Consider the following 17,817-nt stretch of genomic DNA (forward strand, 5'->3'; position numbering starts at 1 on the left):
ATATTTCTGGTGTCTATAAACTGCTCTGACATTGGACATCGTTTCTACATTTGTAAAAATGGCTAACGGACAAAACGGATGGTGGAACGAGTTCGTAGGTTTTGACTCAGAATCACAAGCTCCACCATCGTCTTGTCTGTTGTCTGTTGTCTGCTCCACATGTGTTTCTTAACGGCGATGCCAAACTAAAATGATGCATGGAGCCATGAGGGCACTGACGGTACTTTCCTTGACATACAAAGAAAGCTGCCGTTACCATTTCACACAGTTTAACGGGTCGAACCTTCGGGCAAAAAAGCGTTTTCGGATTAAAAAACAGTTCCTGGCACTGCAGCTGAGAGAAGAAGAGAAACTGAACGATGCCTGCGACGTGTTCTGTGGTGGTTATGTAACTGAAACACAACAGGATGATATTTTTAAACTGGATCCTGTTCCCGAGGAATGAAACGTCGTGCACCTCGCTCACCTCCGTCGCCTCCTGCAGACGATTTGTCATTAACAATGCACAGACTCTATTAACTTGTTTTACAGTGTTGACAGTTTGATTTGCACGTCCCAGATTTCCGGAGACGACACGTAACTGTGCGACTGTTGTTTTAGAATGAATAATTCACAGGGGCTATGAATTTACAATGGAGACTCTGTGTTGAATTGAAGAATGGAATCTGTCATTATCCTCCAGCACATGAGGTGTTTGTAATAATTTGGTTTTGGTGCGACACATTTAATATAAACTCACAGATTCATTATTGAAATAATCAAAACATTTATTCCAACACTCTTTGGGAGCAGAGTGGTTATTTTAGTATTTAACATTTAACATATTAGCATTGGTTATACACACTGTTTTTATCTTGCTCATAATTTTAACTTAAAAACAGTTTTCAGATGTAAAAATCTGTCTATATCGAATAAAAGGAGCAAAACTAAAACCCAAATCTTAATTATCCTTTAAGGAAATCTTTATTTAACCCCTGAAATAACAACTGTGCCTCTTACGAACCTAAAAGACTGATCAGCAATGACATGATGAACAATGAAACCTGCAGGGAAACCAGTAGCAGAAGAAGAGGGAGAACCTTTGCTTTAATGCAGTGCACACATTAGCTTGGGTGATATGCTGCGTGTGCACACACACACACACACACACACACACAGACTCTCTCCAGGGACATAAATATTTCAGAGAGTTGTTGTTAGTTCCAGTCTGCTGAGTCGTACGAGCCCAAAGCAAAGGAGCAAATACCAGTTTGTAGAGAGGAGGGACACGAGTTCATGACCCAAACAGACAATTTAAAATGGATAAAAGCAACGTGGCTGAATGATTCTGTTGTCTGAAGCATCTCGAGGAAGAGTCTGGTCTTTAGTGGTGGAACACAAATATAAAGTTAACAGGCGCAGCTTTCTTTAATACTTTTCTTTTTCTCTCTTTGGCACCGACATCGAATCAACTCAGATCTGCTTCGGTTTGACCTCTGGCTCTCATCAAATCAATTAGTCTCGCAAAAGACGCCAGATGCTGAGTCCACACGGCTTCATTGATCTATTTCCAGAATATCTAAAAGTGAATATCGCAACTGTTTGATCCAGTTCAGACAAAAACGTGCTCATTTAATCTCGTATTGTTCAAATCTCAAAACATGGAGCTGCAGAGAGATGAGTCCCTCGTAAACAGGATGTTATGTTTTATGTATAATACATCTGGATCCTGCGACTTCACTTTTCCCAATGCAGTTTACTTTATTTTGTACAAGATCTTGTAAGAAAACAACAAACTGGATCGTCGGTTGTTGCCTCATGAAACGACTTCGGAGTATTTTCTGTTTAACTTCATATTTAAAACTTCTCTAATCAATGTTTTCTTTGACACAACAGATGAAATGATTGTGAAAATGTAAAGATGTGGCTCAACTCTGCAGTTTCCACGGCCGTGTCGATGGAAACGACCGTCGGATACAACGCGTCGCTCTCTTATAAATGTTTGGATTCCTGACCTGAGTCCGTCGCGTCAGCCGGATCTGCAAAGTTTGTGCAAACACTTTGAAATAATATTCGGGTTCATGTCGGGTTGATTTGATATTTTATCTTCACGTGTCTGTCATAAGAGAAAACATCAGTTATTTGTGCAGTTTGAGTTGGAATTGAACAACATTTCTGAAATAGCACAGTGTTCGCCCGACATACACACAACAACTTCAAGGTAATGACAAATTTCTGTTAACAGCTTTTTCAGCTGCCTCCGAGTCCGATCTGAACCAAACTGAAGTCAAAGAAAAGATCCAAAACATCCAAACCGAGCTCCTCTATCCGCCATTAACCTCCGATTTGTTTCTGTTTGACCTTTGACTCCCATCAAATCAATTAGTCTCTGCCGTCATGAAGTATTTTGAGTCAAAACAGCTTCAGTAGAGAATTATTTAAAAAAAGAATCAACATTTCAGCCCCTGAACATCTTGCCAAGTCATTCAGGCTTAAAAAATCAGCTCTGCCACTGTGTTGAAAGTGAGTGAAGATTAATTTGTGTCAGAATTCATTTCAAAGAGTCAAGCGTTGACACGCACAATTAAAAATAACACACAATCATTTAACTGCATATGTATAACACATGTTTAAGATTATAGGAGTCGGCAGAAGATTGATGAACGTAAGTGAACGTCATTTTCTCAACGAATTATCTTCCAATAATTGGAAAAGTTTCAAACTATCCTTTAAAAAAAACATTGTAATTTGTTATTCATTTAGCAGACATGTCACGTCTCCCCTCCAAAATAAATTCCCAAACAAGCCTCCAAACTCCTGACATATTTATCACCACATCTCTCTGATCTGAGGAAGCTGCGCCGCGGAACACAACATCATTTTCTACTTTCAGACGCTGTGCAGCTCAGCGGCCTTGGAACTGCCAAGTGCGCTTCCTCATTTTCCGAGGGGTCACTCATCTGCATCACGCAGTTTGCCTGTCAACTATTTGTGTATGCGCCTGAGGATAGTGAGCAGGGAAGACTTGACGAATCTGACAGGGGGGACAAAAAAATAAAAAAAATGAAAACCCGTATTTACTTCAGAAGGCTCCGGGCTCTAGCAGTCGTCATAGACGGACAATATTTTCTGAAAACCGACATGAGCGAGTGAAAAGAAAACAAGAGCATATATCCTACGGTCGAGCCATCATTTGTAAAACTGATCGAGGGGAAACACCTTTTGTCTGAACGCCTCAAGTTAAACCTCTGTGATTCACTAACGCACTAAATTACTGTGGTGACTTTTGTTTTTCAATTTTCTGTTCAAGCATATTTAAATAAATGTTTACTCTGGTCCAAAGGTCTGTTGCAGAAGAAATGACAAAGCTCTCAGAAAAAATGTGATTTTAAAAACATGAAGTCATAAGGTGCAAGCAGAAAAGAGTCAACCGCCTTTTTTATCACGTGTATGTTTAATAAAAATATATATACGAATAAATTTGGCGTAAAAGAGAAAAACAATACTTTCTGTCCAGATTCAACAAGTACCACAGTCCAAGAGAGAGATAAAATACTACTGCTACTACTAATAATAATACTATAATAATCTTGAATATATATATAGTTTTTCATACTTGTGTTTCAAAAAAGCCACCAAACGTTTTAATCAGATCTGACTGGTGATTCTGTAAATGCAGTTTTTGTTTCGTGATGACTTTTAAAAAGTGACTTTGTGACACTAAAAAAAGGCTGATAAAAATTTTGTGGAAAAATTTAGGAGAAACTGATGAACAAGGATCAATCTGAACACAGTTGGTGTTTTTCAATGGGACAGAAATTCCCGAAACTGTTTCGATTAGAGTGCAAACGAATACATTTATTCTATAGGATGAATTGTAATTTTCAAAAGCAAGATTCAAGAAAATATTTACTTAAATAACTAGTTGAGTTCAAACACACTGACTGCTCGATTACTCGTTGCACTAATATAATATTATCACAGTGTGGTCGCACAGAAAACTGATTTTGAAGTGAAATTGGTTGCCAGATAAAATAAAAGAAACCGGTTCAAGTGGAGCCGAACTGTGCCTCTGAGAATCACTTGAATGAAATATGAGTTATAAATAAATGGATGGATGCAGGAATCAGCTATGACTGCTACCAAGGTGCAGATTTAATCAGTTTGGGTTTCAGCTTCACCCAAAGTCACAGAACCTGATCATGCATCTGAATTATTCTGCACTTTGCAACACAGCAGCAGTCGCACATGCATCCTCGTACTCGCACACCAGGGACACACAACCAACGCAACCACTGGAGTGCCAGCGTGGCCCCGTCCTGTGATTGTGAATTAGCGCTTACAGGCCCGTAGCTCCGGGTTCCTTGATTGCCAATTATGTTTTACTCAGCTTCTTTTCAGAGGCCGAGCGAAGTGCTGCTGCACCGGTTATCACGGTCCGCATCCTCATTGTTCATTACTGCTCCCGCATTATGATTCTGGGCGGGGAAATATTGATTCTGCCCGTCGTTGTGTCGAAGGCGTTCTCATACATGTGACGTCGTATTTGTTCTGCAGGGACGTGAGCGGACATTTCGAGAGGTGGCTGCTGAATTTAAAAAAAAAGGACACCCCCTCCCCCCCCCTCCCCCAACTCATTGTCAGTGTGCTGCATCAAAAGAAAAGTCATGTCAGGACACGCACACTCATCTCTCTTACGTATGCATGCACATGCACACACACACACACACACACACACACACACACACACACACACACACACATTTAATCATCCTTGTGTGACCCCGCACATGGTTTGTTATTTGGATTTTTTATTTGTTGAACAGATCAGATCAGGACCGAGGTTAAAGAAATTTCAAAATGTCTCTTCAAAGATTTTTATTTTCCTGGTACTTGGTCAAATTAAACCCTGAAGCCGTTATTTTAGATCATTTTAATAATAATCTAAGACGAGCACATTGTTATTTTAAAATAAGATTTGTTTATTCCAATGCTTTTTTTATATGAGGTACTTCTTATCTCAAACTATTTTACTGACCGTGATATTAAATCTAATTACACTTGGTGTCTTATGTACTTTATGCTTTCTTGTCTTTTCAGTTGAATTCTCTTTGTGAGAGCTTTTGATTTATATCCTCTTCTTTCCTCTCCATCTTCTTTGAGCACTATCTGAGTTAAATCATGATTTTGACAATTTAAGACAACATTTATTTTACTTATGCAATGTTCTTACATGGCAGCTTCTGTTTCAACAACATAAAAACTTTGTCTTCTTGTGTTGGATAAAAAAAAGAGACTTTAGGGGAAAAAAGGTATTCAACCTATCAAAGCAGTGATAAAATATAAAACTGAAATAACGGAAACTTTTCCCAAACTCTCAGTGACCGTTACTAAGATTCACCTCAAACATTTCAAAAACAACAACCACAAATCGCACCGCCACAATGCCTGGAACTCTGTGAAACTGATAAATGTCAACCAATTAATTAAAGCCCCCTTTAGTCTCCGTCTCAGTCAAACATGCAAAACAACCACATTAACTGCCGCTCTGACTCGTTTCTCTGCTCTGACTCGTTTCTCCGCTCTGGAGTCGGCAGCCAAACTCCAACAGCAGAAGACAAACAAAGGAACTGAACTCGTCCAACTCAATTTACCAAAGCAAAGCTACGGTTCTCCGGCCAAACCTGAGTCAGCAGACGTGCGTCATCTCGCTCAAGGTGGAGAGTTTTTAATAAATGAATAATCACGGCGACTCCTGCTGGTCCGTCCTCCTGAGGACTGTGACCTGGACCGGTCGGTATTCAGTCCGAACCACGTCAAAAGAAACTGCTGTAATTATGTGAATTTGCGGCGAGCGGATACACACATCAAACCCGATGTGAAAACAGAGAGTAAACAACATGTGTTTTTCTATGGGGACCAGCGAGCTTGTGACTTGGCTCCTGCTGATACTGGACTTTAAAGTTACCGTGCATCTACGACTGAAGTTTGTTCTTATTTACACGAGCTCAGTGAAACTGACGGGAGGGGGAACAGACATGTTCAATGTTGGGTGATCAACCAAGATTTTCCATATTTTTATAGACATATACGAAAGAACTGACACGAGCTAAATGTCCCTCGGAGGCTGCATTTAAAAACTGATCACCATTTTGAATTGTTTGAGTATATTAGCATGCTAACAGTTGCTAACATACGACAATGTGAACACGTTGAAGTTAAGTATGTCACATTTGATAATTCTTTATGTATATTTGTGAGTTTTACTTATTTTATTTTTCTAATAGTTTTATATAGTTTTCTAAATCTCAGAGTCCCATTGTAATTTTTTGTTTTCTACACTATAATGAAGAGTCTCAGAATATATTTTCTGTAAAGTTGCTAACTGTACTCTTCATCCCCGTCACCAACACGAACGTTGTAAGAAGCTTTGATCATGAAGTCTGAGTCTCTGTGGTGAAAGTGATGGACAGGGAGGCTGGTGCTGCTCATTACTGTTTCTGAAAGGAGGTGGGTGGAAAACACGGACTGTAGTAAAGTGTGTTGCAGCTCACAACTTCTACAAAGTGTGGAAGAAATAACGTTTGAAGAACTGATGTTTCATTTTGTATGATTATATCATTTTTGCATTTTTGGCTGCTTTTAATCAAAACATACTGTAATTAAGCTCCAATTAATTACCTGGACAAGAGGTGAACTTCAGGTCACCTCATCTTCCTCCAACCCTTCTCTTGCTTATTTGCCGAGGAGCAGGTGTTTGCAGAGGAATTAAATATCATGTAAGGTCAGTCAGTGTTTGTGATTAGTTTGGAGAGCGGCTCAATATATGGATTTGTTTATCTCGTGGCTGCGTCCACAGCGGGCACCTCCACGCTCACCGCTCTGCATGGTAACACCAACACAGCCGATCATGCATCAGGCGCAGCAGAAACCAAACAGACACCAACGTCTGCAGGTTTTCAGTGAACGAGAAACACACGAAGGCTCAACAGCACGAGTCTCTGGTGTGATGTTTACTGTTTTAAAAGCTCTGTGGGGAATCAATCATTGTAGGACTGACAGCGGACAACTGGTAATTATGAAGGAAAGGTTTTGTTTTTTCCCCAATTTGAAGGCATCCTACTGTTATAATAGTTTCTTTTCTTTTTACAACATCGAAATTGAACCGCTTAGTTTTGCTGTTTGATAAATCTAACACCAAATATTCCAACAGGGACTCACTGGTGTGTGTGTTTATGGGACTTGTGTATTTATTTTTACCTCTCATTATATCACTGTTGCTTTAAAGTTCCTCTGTGATGTTCGACCTTTTAAAACACAATACAGCCTCAAAGGTGGTGAATCAACATCTCCACAACATAGGAGCTGTGAATTTTAAGGGTCGAGTGAGAGTATGAAGACGAGCCATCCATTATACTGTATATACCGCTAACACTCTGAGGGTTCGCGATTGAGTTTAAGCGAGAGGCAGGGTCTATCTTAGACAGAACCTGTGACAGCGCCAACCACCACAACACTGTGCTGCCTGTATGAAGATGACGCTGCGGGGGAACTGTTTTTGTGACAACATGCACAGGAATGTACTGCGCTGACGTATTCATGTTCACATATCGTCAGCAGGTTTATCTGTGAGCCCCGTGAGGGAAGCGGCCCCACTTTCATAGAAATACGCACCATGTGAGCTGAGCATTAATCCAACCAGCTCCTAAAGTTAGATTTGAAAACAAGCCAGAGTTAAATATACTAATACTTTCATGTTGCAAATTTATGTGCAACTATTTGAGAAGCAGTGAACTTTTGCGTTTCCAAGTTGGCGACTCAGCTTTGGTCATAATAAATAACTGTTCCTGGACTTGAGTCTGCATTTTCCTTCCCACCCTGATGGTTGTGTAAGTCGGAGTCACACTTCTCACTGAGTCACATCTACAGTCACTCTGCTTCGTCCATCAGTGTCATCTCAGGTCTCTGTCAGAAAATGTGCTCGCTCATGGAGTCGAGCTGCAGTTTGTTGGTTTATCCACCTGTCAAGATTTTAAATTGTGTTTCTGAAGAGTTTTGCTCGGGCAGCTATGGATATTTTCATATTTTGGCTTAATTTTGTTCAAAGCTGATTAAGCTGAGAAGCCGCTCAACTTTATTTACAGTCAAAGAATGACACACACGTAAACAAATCCAGTCATGCAGTCGTCACCGATTGTGAACGGAGGCAGCATCAGCTGATAACACACTGTCAGCTGTTGCATCGTACTGCAGCGACCCCTGAAAGAAAAGGCCCCATGGAGGAATTCCTCAGGGAGCGATAAATACGTGGTAACATCGGCACCCTCCAGCTAAAGCATCGTAGACCTGAGAGCCCCATGTGCATCCTTGCTGGAGGGAAGAAGTTTTTTTAGATCAACCTGCAGTATTGTTTTTCCAGCTGTGGCTGAAACACAAACGTTGTTAAACTGCAGGGACGAGTGTTATCGCCGAACCATAATCTGAGAAATAAAATAGGACCTGACATGTCAAGCAACAAGCATGTTTTCATCCTGGTTATATTACATCAAACTATGTCAGCGCCGTGGACTTTACTCAGAGATTGGCAAAGAAAAACACAGATTTTCAGCCTTCGTGTGGAACAACTCCTGAAATTAGAGTCCAAAGTAAAACCTAATTCCAGAAACACACACCTGCCTGCTGCTCGCTCACATCGACAACATCTGGTGCGTCAGCTGTGAGGCTCAAAAACACATCTCAGATAACAGCTGGACCTCGGTAGCAACAGCAAAGTGATGTTTTCATTTCAGATTAATACGGCGTTCAGTTATTTTCCATGTGGATCCATAAATAAACACAAATAATTATATAGTGTAATCGGATAAATATTAAGGGATACGTATTGTAAATAAACAATATTAGATTAGACTTCCAGGACCATGTTCAGGTCTCCAGCCTACTTGAAAACCAGTGGAAGTTGATGCTGCGTGTAATCATTTATTTCATTATTAATAGTGTTTGAGTGTAGAGGGACACGGAGAGAAGAAAAGAAGTACAGATTTAGAGTTTTGAGACTAATACAATATTTCTATCAACCCATTTTATGTTATTTCACCAGTTTAATCCACTCAGTATCAATACAGCTCTCTGGGGAGTCTGGGTACTTGCAGAATGTTAAAAACAAACATTAAAGTTTGTTGATATATTTACGCTCTGTGTTTTCTCTCCTGAAACATTTTGTCTGGGGAAAATAAAGTTATCTTTCACATATATTATTTAGAGACTCAAGTACTTTCGCAGGATTTGAATTTTGCACTTTCCTCGCTTTCTTTTTTTAATTACAAGATTCAATTGGAAACTACAGTCACAGCTGTTCATATGTAATATATATATATATAATATTATACATGATATAACATCTATCATATCATTTATCTTTACATCTCAGATATCGTATTATGTATATCTCATTTCGTATATAAATGTATGTAGACATACTTTTTTTCACTTATCAGAATAATTTATCTTTTTTTATTTATATGATTGAAATGAATAAAATAATGAACATCATATATATATATATATAAATATATATAATAATACATAATAAATAATGGCGACAAGGAGCTAGAACTCCAACTCCCATAAGGCACTGCGCGGCTGAATGCTGTGTGTGTGCGTGGAGAGAGATGCGGAGTGTGTTGGAGGCGGAGTGTGTGTGTGTGTGAGTGTGTGTGTGAGTGTGTGTGTGTGTGTAGCAGGAGGAGCCGCCGACACAAACCAGTGATTCAAAGGGAAGACGTCGCTCTATCGCAGGACTCGGAGCCTCGGATCGCAGCGGAGGAAACCACCGGTTCATCTGCGGCGGGTTTTCTTTTTATATATATATTCAACGTGGACTCGAACCACCGACACACTGCACCAGCGACCAGCGGAACAAACCTGCAGAAAAACACCCAGCGAGAGGAGCCGAGAGGAGCCGAGAGGAGGTGAGAGGAGAACCCGAGAGAGACGTTTGAAACTGAGGCGACAACAGAGGAACCGTCGGTGCGATTGAAGTTTACGGAGCAGTTGTTACATTGTAGCGACGCGGTGCATGTTGCTTTGATCTCTGGAGGGTTTTCTCCTTGAAGTGTTCGTGAATACGGTTCTGTGCGGGGTTTTCTTAAAGCTCCTCCATAGGTGCGAATTGTTTCCCATGTGAAATGGGTGAGGTTTGTCCGCTCATACAAAAGACTTGTGCTGCCTTCTCAGTCAACTGGAGACACACACACACACACACACACACACACACACACACACACACACACACACACACACACACACCGTGTATTTATATTCATGCACGTTTGATTCTGCAGAGTTTTCGGTTTTGTAGACAGGTGGGTGCAGATGTATAGAAGCTCGTGTTATTTGGCAGCATTACAAACTACCCAGCAAGACTGATGCCTGTGTGTGTGTGTGTGTGTCTGGGCTGTGGCATATTTGCATTTGCTCCAGAAGCAGCAGGAGACAGTGATGATGAAGGGGCCACAATGAAAACTGCATTTTTTCATAGAGGAGCCACAAATCATATGTAAAGAAGCTCACGTGTTATTTCCTGTAAAGATCCACAGTCCTGATCACCGATCATCACGTGTCGCCCTCTGTTAAACTCCTGCCACCTTGTTTTAAAAAAAACCCAATTTGGATTCGAGGTGGGGTCACCTTCCACTTCCACCCATGTGAGCGACCCCTGCTTTAAAAAAAGAGAGACCCCCCTAACTCTCTCTCTCCCTCTCTCGTTTGGACTCTTTTTTCGTTTCCCCCCTGCTGGAGTTCAGGACGGATGTGGACTGTTTGGGATTTAAAGCCACATAGGAAGGAAGGGGGGGATCAGTGGATAGACTAGAGAAACTGGACGAACCCCTGCCAAGAGTTTAGTTGCAGTGGCGGCAGGCTGGCCCTGATGTGGGTTGTGGAGGATAAAAGCATCGAAAAAAAAAAATCCACTCGCCCACCTTCGGGTAGCTGCAGGAGAAGCGTTAACCCTTCTCTGCAGTTTGTGCATCACAATAAATCATGTCAGCCGGCTGCAGCTTACACAGGGATTTGTTTTTAAAGGCTTACTAATGTCTCTTCATGTGGTTGTTTTGTGTTTTCTGCTTGGAAATCATGTATTAACAAACATCCCGTGGAATAATTAAAGCTGCAGTTTGCGCATTAGCATAAAGCATAAACTTGTGTTTGAGTTTTGTCCCAATTTTCTTTGTTTCTGTCTATGTTTTCCAGGGGAAGAGCCAGGCCGAGCATGTTATTGGAGAAAATGACTCTGCACTGGCAGTCGTCTTTCATGCTCATGTAATGGAAACACGCTTCGGTCGCCCTCGGTAGCATCTGAAATGCATCAGCGGAAATATATCAGCAACTCCCATGGCTAATTGTATCAAGCGGTGGTGGCTGGAGTTTGCCAGCGGATGCACTCAAGAGCCGGGTGCCCTGCCATGCCCAGCGCCATGCTAAGGCAACACGCTCATAATAACAAGGAGCACTCGGTTCAACCAGTGGGAAAGCTGTGGAAAAAGTTGGTGGAAAATCTATGGTTTGAGCATCAATTTTGATTTCCTCTTTATTTTTATTTTTTTAAATTTGACCTAGATATTCTGCTGCTTTCACCGCCATCTGCTGCAGCTCGCCTTCTTTTCTCTTCTCTCCCTCGAGTTGCATTCGCTCTGGCTCCTTCGCGTTGAAACCAAGGACGCTAAAGTGCAACCTGCTTTCTGAGAGGGGACGTTTTCAGCCCACAAAATGGATTTCCGAATTTACAGCTGGCCTTTGTTGGAGTTGAAAATGTGAGGGGCGGAATGAAGGGACCCCTATGAAGTGGAGGAATAGCTGGAACAGCAGCACAAGATCACAATGGCCCAAACCAGTTTGCTGCAGGGGAAACGCTTTTACTGCCGGGAGTGGGTCTTCCACAAGATCCAGCATTGCCTCCAGGAGAAAACCAACATCCTCAGCGGAGTGACCAGCACTCCCAGCAAGCAGCAACCGCCGGCGCCCGGCGGGGGTGCGTCCACTCCCGGTAGCCTCACAACGGGATCTGCAAAGTCAGGTAGCTCCTGGGGGGTGTTGCTGGTTGGAGGGCCGGGGAGCGGGAAGACAGCGCTGTGCACGGAGCTGTTGTGGCCCACGTCTGCGCAGGGAAGCCACCGCGGCCTGCACCAGCAAAGCCTGGCGTTCCACTTCTGCCGGGCGGACGACTCGGACACGCTGTGCGTCGGCGGCTTCATCCGTGGCCTGGTGGGTCAGATCTGCCGCAGCGGGCAAGTGCCGGGATACGAGGAGAAGGTGCGTGACCCGGCGGTGCAGAGCTGTCTGCAGCCTGGAGAGTGTGAGAGGAACCCCACCGAGGCGTTCAAGAGGTAAGGACACCATCACACTGCTCTTTCTCTTCACCTTCCTCTTCCTATTTACCGTTCTCGTCCACTCTACCTTCCTCTTCTTTTGACCTTTCTCGTACTCGTAACCTTCCTCTTTACTTTTCAATTCCTGTTTACCTTCCTCGTCCTCTTTATCCTCCTCTTCCTCTTTACCCACCTCTTCCTCTTTCGTCTACCTCTTTCCCATCAATTTCGTCTTTACCCTTCTTCTTCCTCTTTACCCTCCTCTTCTTCTTTGCCTTCCTTTAACTCTTTACCTTCTTCTTTGTCTTTCCCTTCCTCTTCCTCCTTGTTACAGCGGAGGAAAAGTTGTCCCTCAAGTTGTTGCTGACAGTTAGTTGATTGACAGGAAAGGGTTTCAGCAATAATCAGTTATCAAGCAACAAAATGTGTTGATGTGCAGTTTCCTGCTCCCTCAGTGTCTGGATGAGCTGCATCACATCTAAATCTAACATCTTACGTTATTCACTTCATTCTTTTTATATTTTACAGCGATAAATAAAATAGCAACAGTTGTCTTCATGACATGAAATCATCTAGTTTGTTCATATATTTGAAGAAACTATTTATTCTTTAGCTCTGTGTGTGTGTGACACGTGCTCGTTTCAAAGAATTAAACGTTGCACCTCCTCTCTGTCAGTTCCAGGTATTGTTGGAAATCCAAGAATTTGCTTTGGCCTGAAACGTAAAATGCAAAGCCAGCCCCTCCCCCCTCTCTTCCCTCTACACCTCCTGACCCTGATGCACCCCCTCCCTGTTTTTTTTTTTTTTTTTTTTTTTACTGCCGCTCACACTCAGCACATAGCTCCGCCTCAGCAGCCTCTCCACTCATTTGATGTCATGGTTTTGTTGGTTTTCCCCCCTGGTGGGACATGCTGGGTGGGACCGGCCCTCCCTGACTCCTGATTCATGAAAGGTCAGGTATTTTTAAGTCACTGCCGAACTCAGGTGGCAGGAGACTCATGAGTGAGGAACGTTGAACCGGCGACTGACTCACCGTCTGAGTCGCTGGTTGACCTGAACGACGATGTGAAGCTGAAGTACAGTAGGCTTGCAGGACTTCCAGCGCTGTGCCCGGGCATGTAATGCGATCAAGACTGTTATTGTAGATGCAGGCTTAAAGAGGAGCTGCACGTGAGCTTGTGTGTGTGTGTGTATGTGGGTTAGTTACACGACTTGTCTTCACAGTTTAGGTCAGGCAGTCTCTGCAACACAGGCTGGAATGCAGCACTGAACACACACACACACACTCACGTTTCTTGTCTGGCCATCTGGTGACGCTTATTGCACCATCTCCACATCACACACTGGGCGGGGAGGAGGAGAAGTAGGTCAAACGTTCAGCAAGGTAAATCATTTTTTAAATGCTCACCAGAGTCAACAGCTTAACCTGCGCTGCATTTCTTTCAAAACACACTTGTTCTCAAGGAAGCGAGCGCTCCTCTTGTCATCTGCTCGTAATCATGCGGCCCGTACCGACGACTCTGACTTCAGTTTGACCCTCTCAGATAAAAGGCAACGTTATCGCGGGGACGTAAACATCTAGCGGGACGGACTTCTAACTTCAGCTCTGCTCTGTGTCACGCTGCGTGTCGAGGGTCTGTCCGCCGAGACGGTCGCACGAGCTCGACGCTGTCTCGTGAAGGAAGGAAGACTCCGTTGCATTCGAGTCCTCAGGCTCTGAATTTGTAGGCAGCAAAGACGACGTGCTTATCACCGCCGCCTGTTTTGTTTGCAAGGCACAAAAGCAGTTGTGCAAATGTCTTATCGCCATCTCAGGTGTAAAAGCATCCCAGGCACTGTTGTACACGAATAATCTTAACGGCTCCGCTGCTGTTCTAGATGCTATCTGGTTTCAGGAAGTCAAGATTGTTGGTTGTATCTGGCAGTGACTTGAGAAAAGAGAGCAGAAGATGAATGCTTGTTTTGAATCAAGGATGAAGATTGAAAGAGGGCTGCTTGTTTTTTATTTTAAATGGACAGATTGAGGCATTGACTAAGTTTAACTTACTCAAAGCAACACTACGCAATTTTATACAGCGCCCTCTGCTGCCGCACGTGGTGATAAATTCACTCCTTGTCTGAGCAATTAGTTTATGTGGAGAAAAAACAAAGTCCAGGGCTGTGTTGGAAATCACCCACTCGATCACTCACCCCCACTTTACTGTCCAGGGTCTTCTGTGTGGAGGACTTTATCGTGAGCTCATCTTCTGAAGAAATCTACGCCTTTTCTTTGTGCAGGTCATTACGTCGTCGTCGCAGGATTGAGACGAACGACAACAGCGTCGTCCGCTGAAAAATCTGCAGTAACTTTTAAATGTTTATTTTAAACATTTAGGTAAAAACATGTTTAAAAAAAGTTTTTACAAGACAGGTCGGGCTGTTCCTTTGTCTCTCTCTCCTCTCGTCTCTCCGCCACGAGCACAATGCATGCTGGTATATATTGCTCGGTTAGTTACCATCGGTTGTACACTGCTTTTCGCGATGCATTGTGGGAAACAATGAGTGGAGTGGACTATATAGGGCATAAAAAATTTAATCGAACATCGGAAAGGACTACAAAAATGGCCAACTCACTATGGACGCAGCCCGTAATTGTGTTTAGACTCTCTGACTCTGGATATTACCCATGATCCCCGGCTTCCTGAACCAGAAAAGTTGCTGCTGTCACAAACACACAAAACTTTGTTCAGAATCATTCACTCTTTTTTAAAGTTTCCTGCCTTAATATTAAAGATAAACCGACTTTTTAACCGATGGACTGCACTAACATGCTATTTCTAAGTTTTTGACACAGATCTTTTTTTAAATCCCCACCCTCCCCCCCTCGAATCGCCACCCTCTCCCAGCTGTGATTTGAAAGGTTAGCTAGTGGCTGAATGCATGAGGCCGTGCCAAATTCTTTAGCCTGGTCAAAGACAAACAGCTCTGTTTGTTGATAGTAATCACCACTCGTGTGTTAATACATTGAAACTGGTTCAGACATGGGTTTGACGTCCACGCTGTGCAACCTGATCATTGCCTTTCCCACGTGTACGTCTGCAGCCAGAGATAACCACACTGTATACATTTTAAAGCTGAGTCTATAAATCCCCTCACACTTGTTTGCCCGTTTTATTGTTGCATTTGTTTGTTCTCATTTTTTATCTCATATAGCATTGTAAACAGCCAAACTACATGAAATCCAACATCAGATCTCATATCTAACTAAACTCATTGTAGTATAGTAATGATATAACATAGTACAATATTGTCGCAGTTACAAATCCTCATTATCGTCACATTCTAATTTATTTTAGTATAAAAATTCGTAGTTTTAGCAGAACTTTATATTTGTATACGTGGTTCTTTGGCTGAGCTGTGAACTATAATCATTTACGGATTCTCAGCAGAATCAGATTTTAAGGTTTTGTATTATTTTACCATTTTACATTTGATGTACTGTAATGTATCTCAACGCAACATATTTCTTCTATCATTTTATGTAATACATCAACATCTGAAACTGTACTTATCTTGATATTGATATCGGCCATTTATCACCGAGCCGTTACCAGACTGCCTTTCCGTTTCATCTACCACTAAAAGTCATGTGATGCATTAGTCGGACAGATTCCTGCCAGTAAAGGTCACGAGCCCCGGTTCTCCAGATAAAAGCCAGTTTCACCTTTCAGTTTAACTTTCTTCTGCTGTGGTGTAGCATGAACTGACGTCTTGTTCAAACAATGAGCGTGGTGCATTGACTCGCCTGCTCAGATGGGTCAAACTCATTGCCATCACTGCTATCTCCCAGCTTTGGTACTTAGAGGGCATCGTCAAGGATTTTATTTCTAGACAAAGCACATTCCTCTGTCTCATTAGCCTTATCAAAGGCCACTGCCGTGTTGTGACTGGATCTCCCATGAATTTGTGAGTTTTAAACGACCAGTCAGCCGCTTGTCGTCCAACATGCTTTACTTTCTGCCTTTAGGACAAAAGAGCGAGCTTCAAATAGGTGGAATTAACTCAGTCATGTGGGTCAAACTAAAGGCAACAGAGGGGGTTTTTTTTTGCTGATGGGACAAAGCTGCCTTTTAGTGAAGGTGTGACTTTTTGTGGATCTGCTGTCGGGCTGTTAACCACCGAGCAGTAAGAGACAAGTTCCTTTTTCTTTCGTAAAGGGCACCGACTTCACATATGATGAATGACCACGGCTTGAATTTGAAAAGTTTCTTGGCAGTGTTTCATTCCCTCAGTGAGCACGAGGGAGAACATGATCCTGATCTTTTTCTACAGCATGATTAAAAATGCAAATTGTCTTGCAGCTACATCAAACGTTTATTTAAGTTTGTTCGTCACTTTGTTGATAATTCGGATACACAATCACAGCAAAAGTACAATTATATCTTGTCTTGTTTTAATAAAGATAAATTTAGTGATATCGCGACTTTCAAAACGGCCATTTACAGAGCGAGTGGACGAATACAAACAAATCATCATAGACAACTAATAAAATAATAAGTTGTTTAAAGTTTAAACTGTTAAAAGTAAAAAACATCTCTGTGAACATAAATATCGTCAGTTGTCGTTAAGCATTAACGACTCCCAGCAAACTTTAACAGTACTTTTTGATGAGTGATTTCTAGTTTGTTTTCATTGTTTCTTGTCTGGATTACGCAAAATCTACTGAATTGATTTTCTTGGAACTTGGTGGAAGAATTAATCAACTTCAGGCAGTGATCTAGTTTTTTTAATTACTTTAACAGCTTTTTTTTTTTGACATTTGCACCGATTTCCCAGGGAATCATTTTGCATCTTGATGAAAAAACATATATTTATGCGACTGATTTCTCGGAGTGTGTTTCATTTGGTGCAGCTTGATTACATTGAACAGTCTGAGACTGTTGGGTCTTGACGACGGTATGAGTGAAATTCTATTTTTTCTTGCAATGTAGGAAACTGCGGTATCGAGCTATAAATACATGAGGATGTTTGCGGAGATGACGTCCTGTGAGCTAATGTTGACCTAAGTGAGAGAAACCCTCTAATAATGTGATGTAAGTGAAAACAGTTGTTTCACCAACGCGCCTGTTGTTCTCGTTTGGACACATTTCAATCTGAAGTGAAACCAACCACGACGTTATTTTATAAGATGGTGACGGAGCTCTGAAGGTTTTTCCCCCCCCTCTCATTGTGTTGAGTTTTTAACTGTTGCACGTTGGGCGGTTCTTCTTATTGGGGTTAAGAGACGCTAAATGAAAGCGGCCCTTTGCCTTTTCATGTGGTGCACGGCTGTGGAAAAACCTGCAGCAGATTAGGGCCACATTTTACCCAAAGAAAAAAAAAAGACTCAGCGTGACGCATCAACTCCAGTTGAGCAGATGAGGAGAAACAGCGGCGCTGGTGCGACTGCAATGATGACTCAGCAATCTGAGGTCAGCCTCTGTCTCCACACCAG

General features: G+C 42.2%; 1 protein-coding gene across 1 annotated transcript in view; it reads left to right on the plus strand.

The window, feature by feature from the left end:
* Positions 1–9,690: 9,690 nt before the first annotated feature.
* Positions 9,691–17,817, plus strand: part of ankrd50 (ankyrin repeat domain 50) — a 34,967-nt gene continuing 26,840 nt past the window's right edge. Inside the window, exons 1-2 of the mRNA XM_069531435.1 lie at positions 9,691–9,947; positions 11,230–12,362. Coding sequence (XP_069387536.1) covers positions 11,857–12,362 — 506 coding nt within the window. The 5' untranslated portion in view covers positions 9,691–9,947; positions 11,230–11,856. The remainder of the gene's footprint in view (positions 9,948–11,229; positions 12,363–17,817) is intronic.

The sequence above is a fragment of the Paralichthys olivaceus genome, chromosome 9, assembly GCF_024713975.1.
Source record: "Paralichthys olivaceus isolate ysfri-2021 chromosome 9, ASM2471397v2, whole genome shotgun sequence".
Classification (NCBI taxonomy): domain Eukaryota; kingdom Metazoa; phylum Chordata; class Actinopteri; order Pleuronectiformes; family Paralichthyidae; genus Paralichthys; species Paralichthys olivaceus.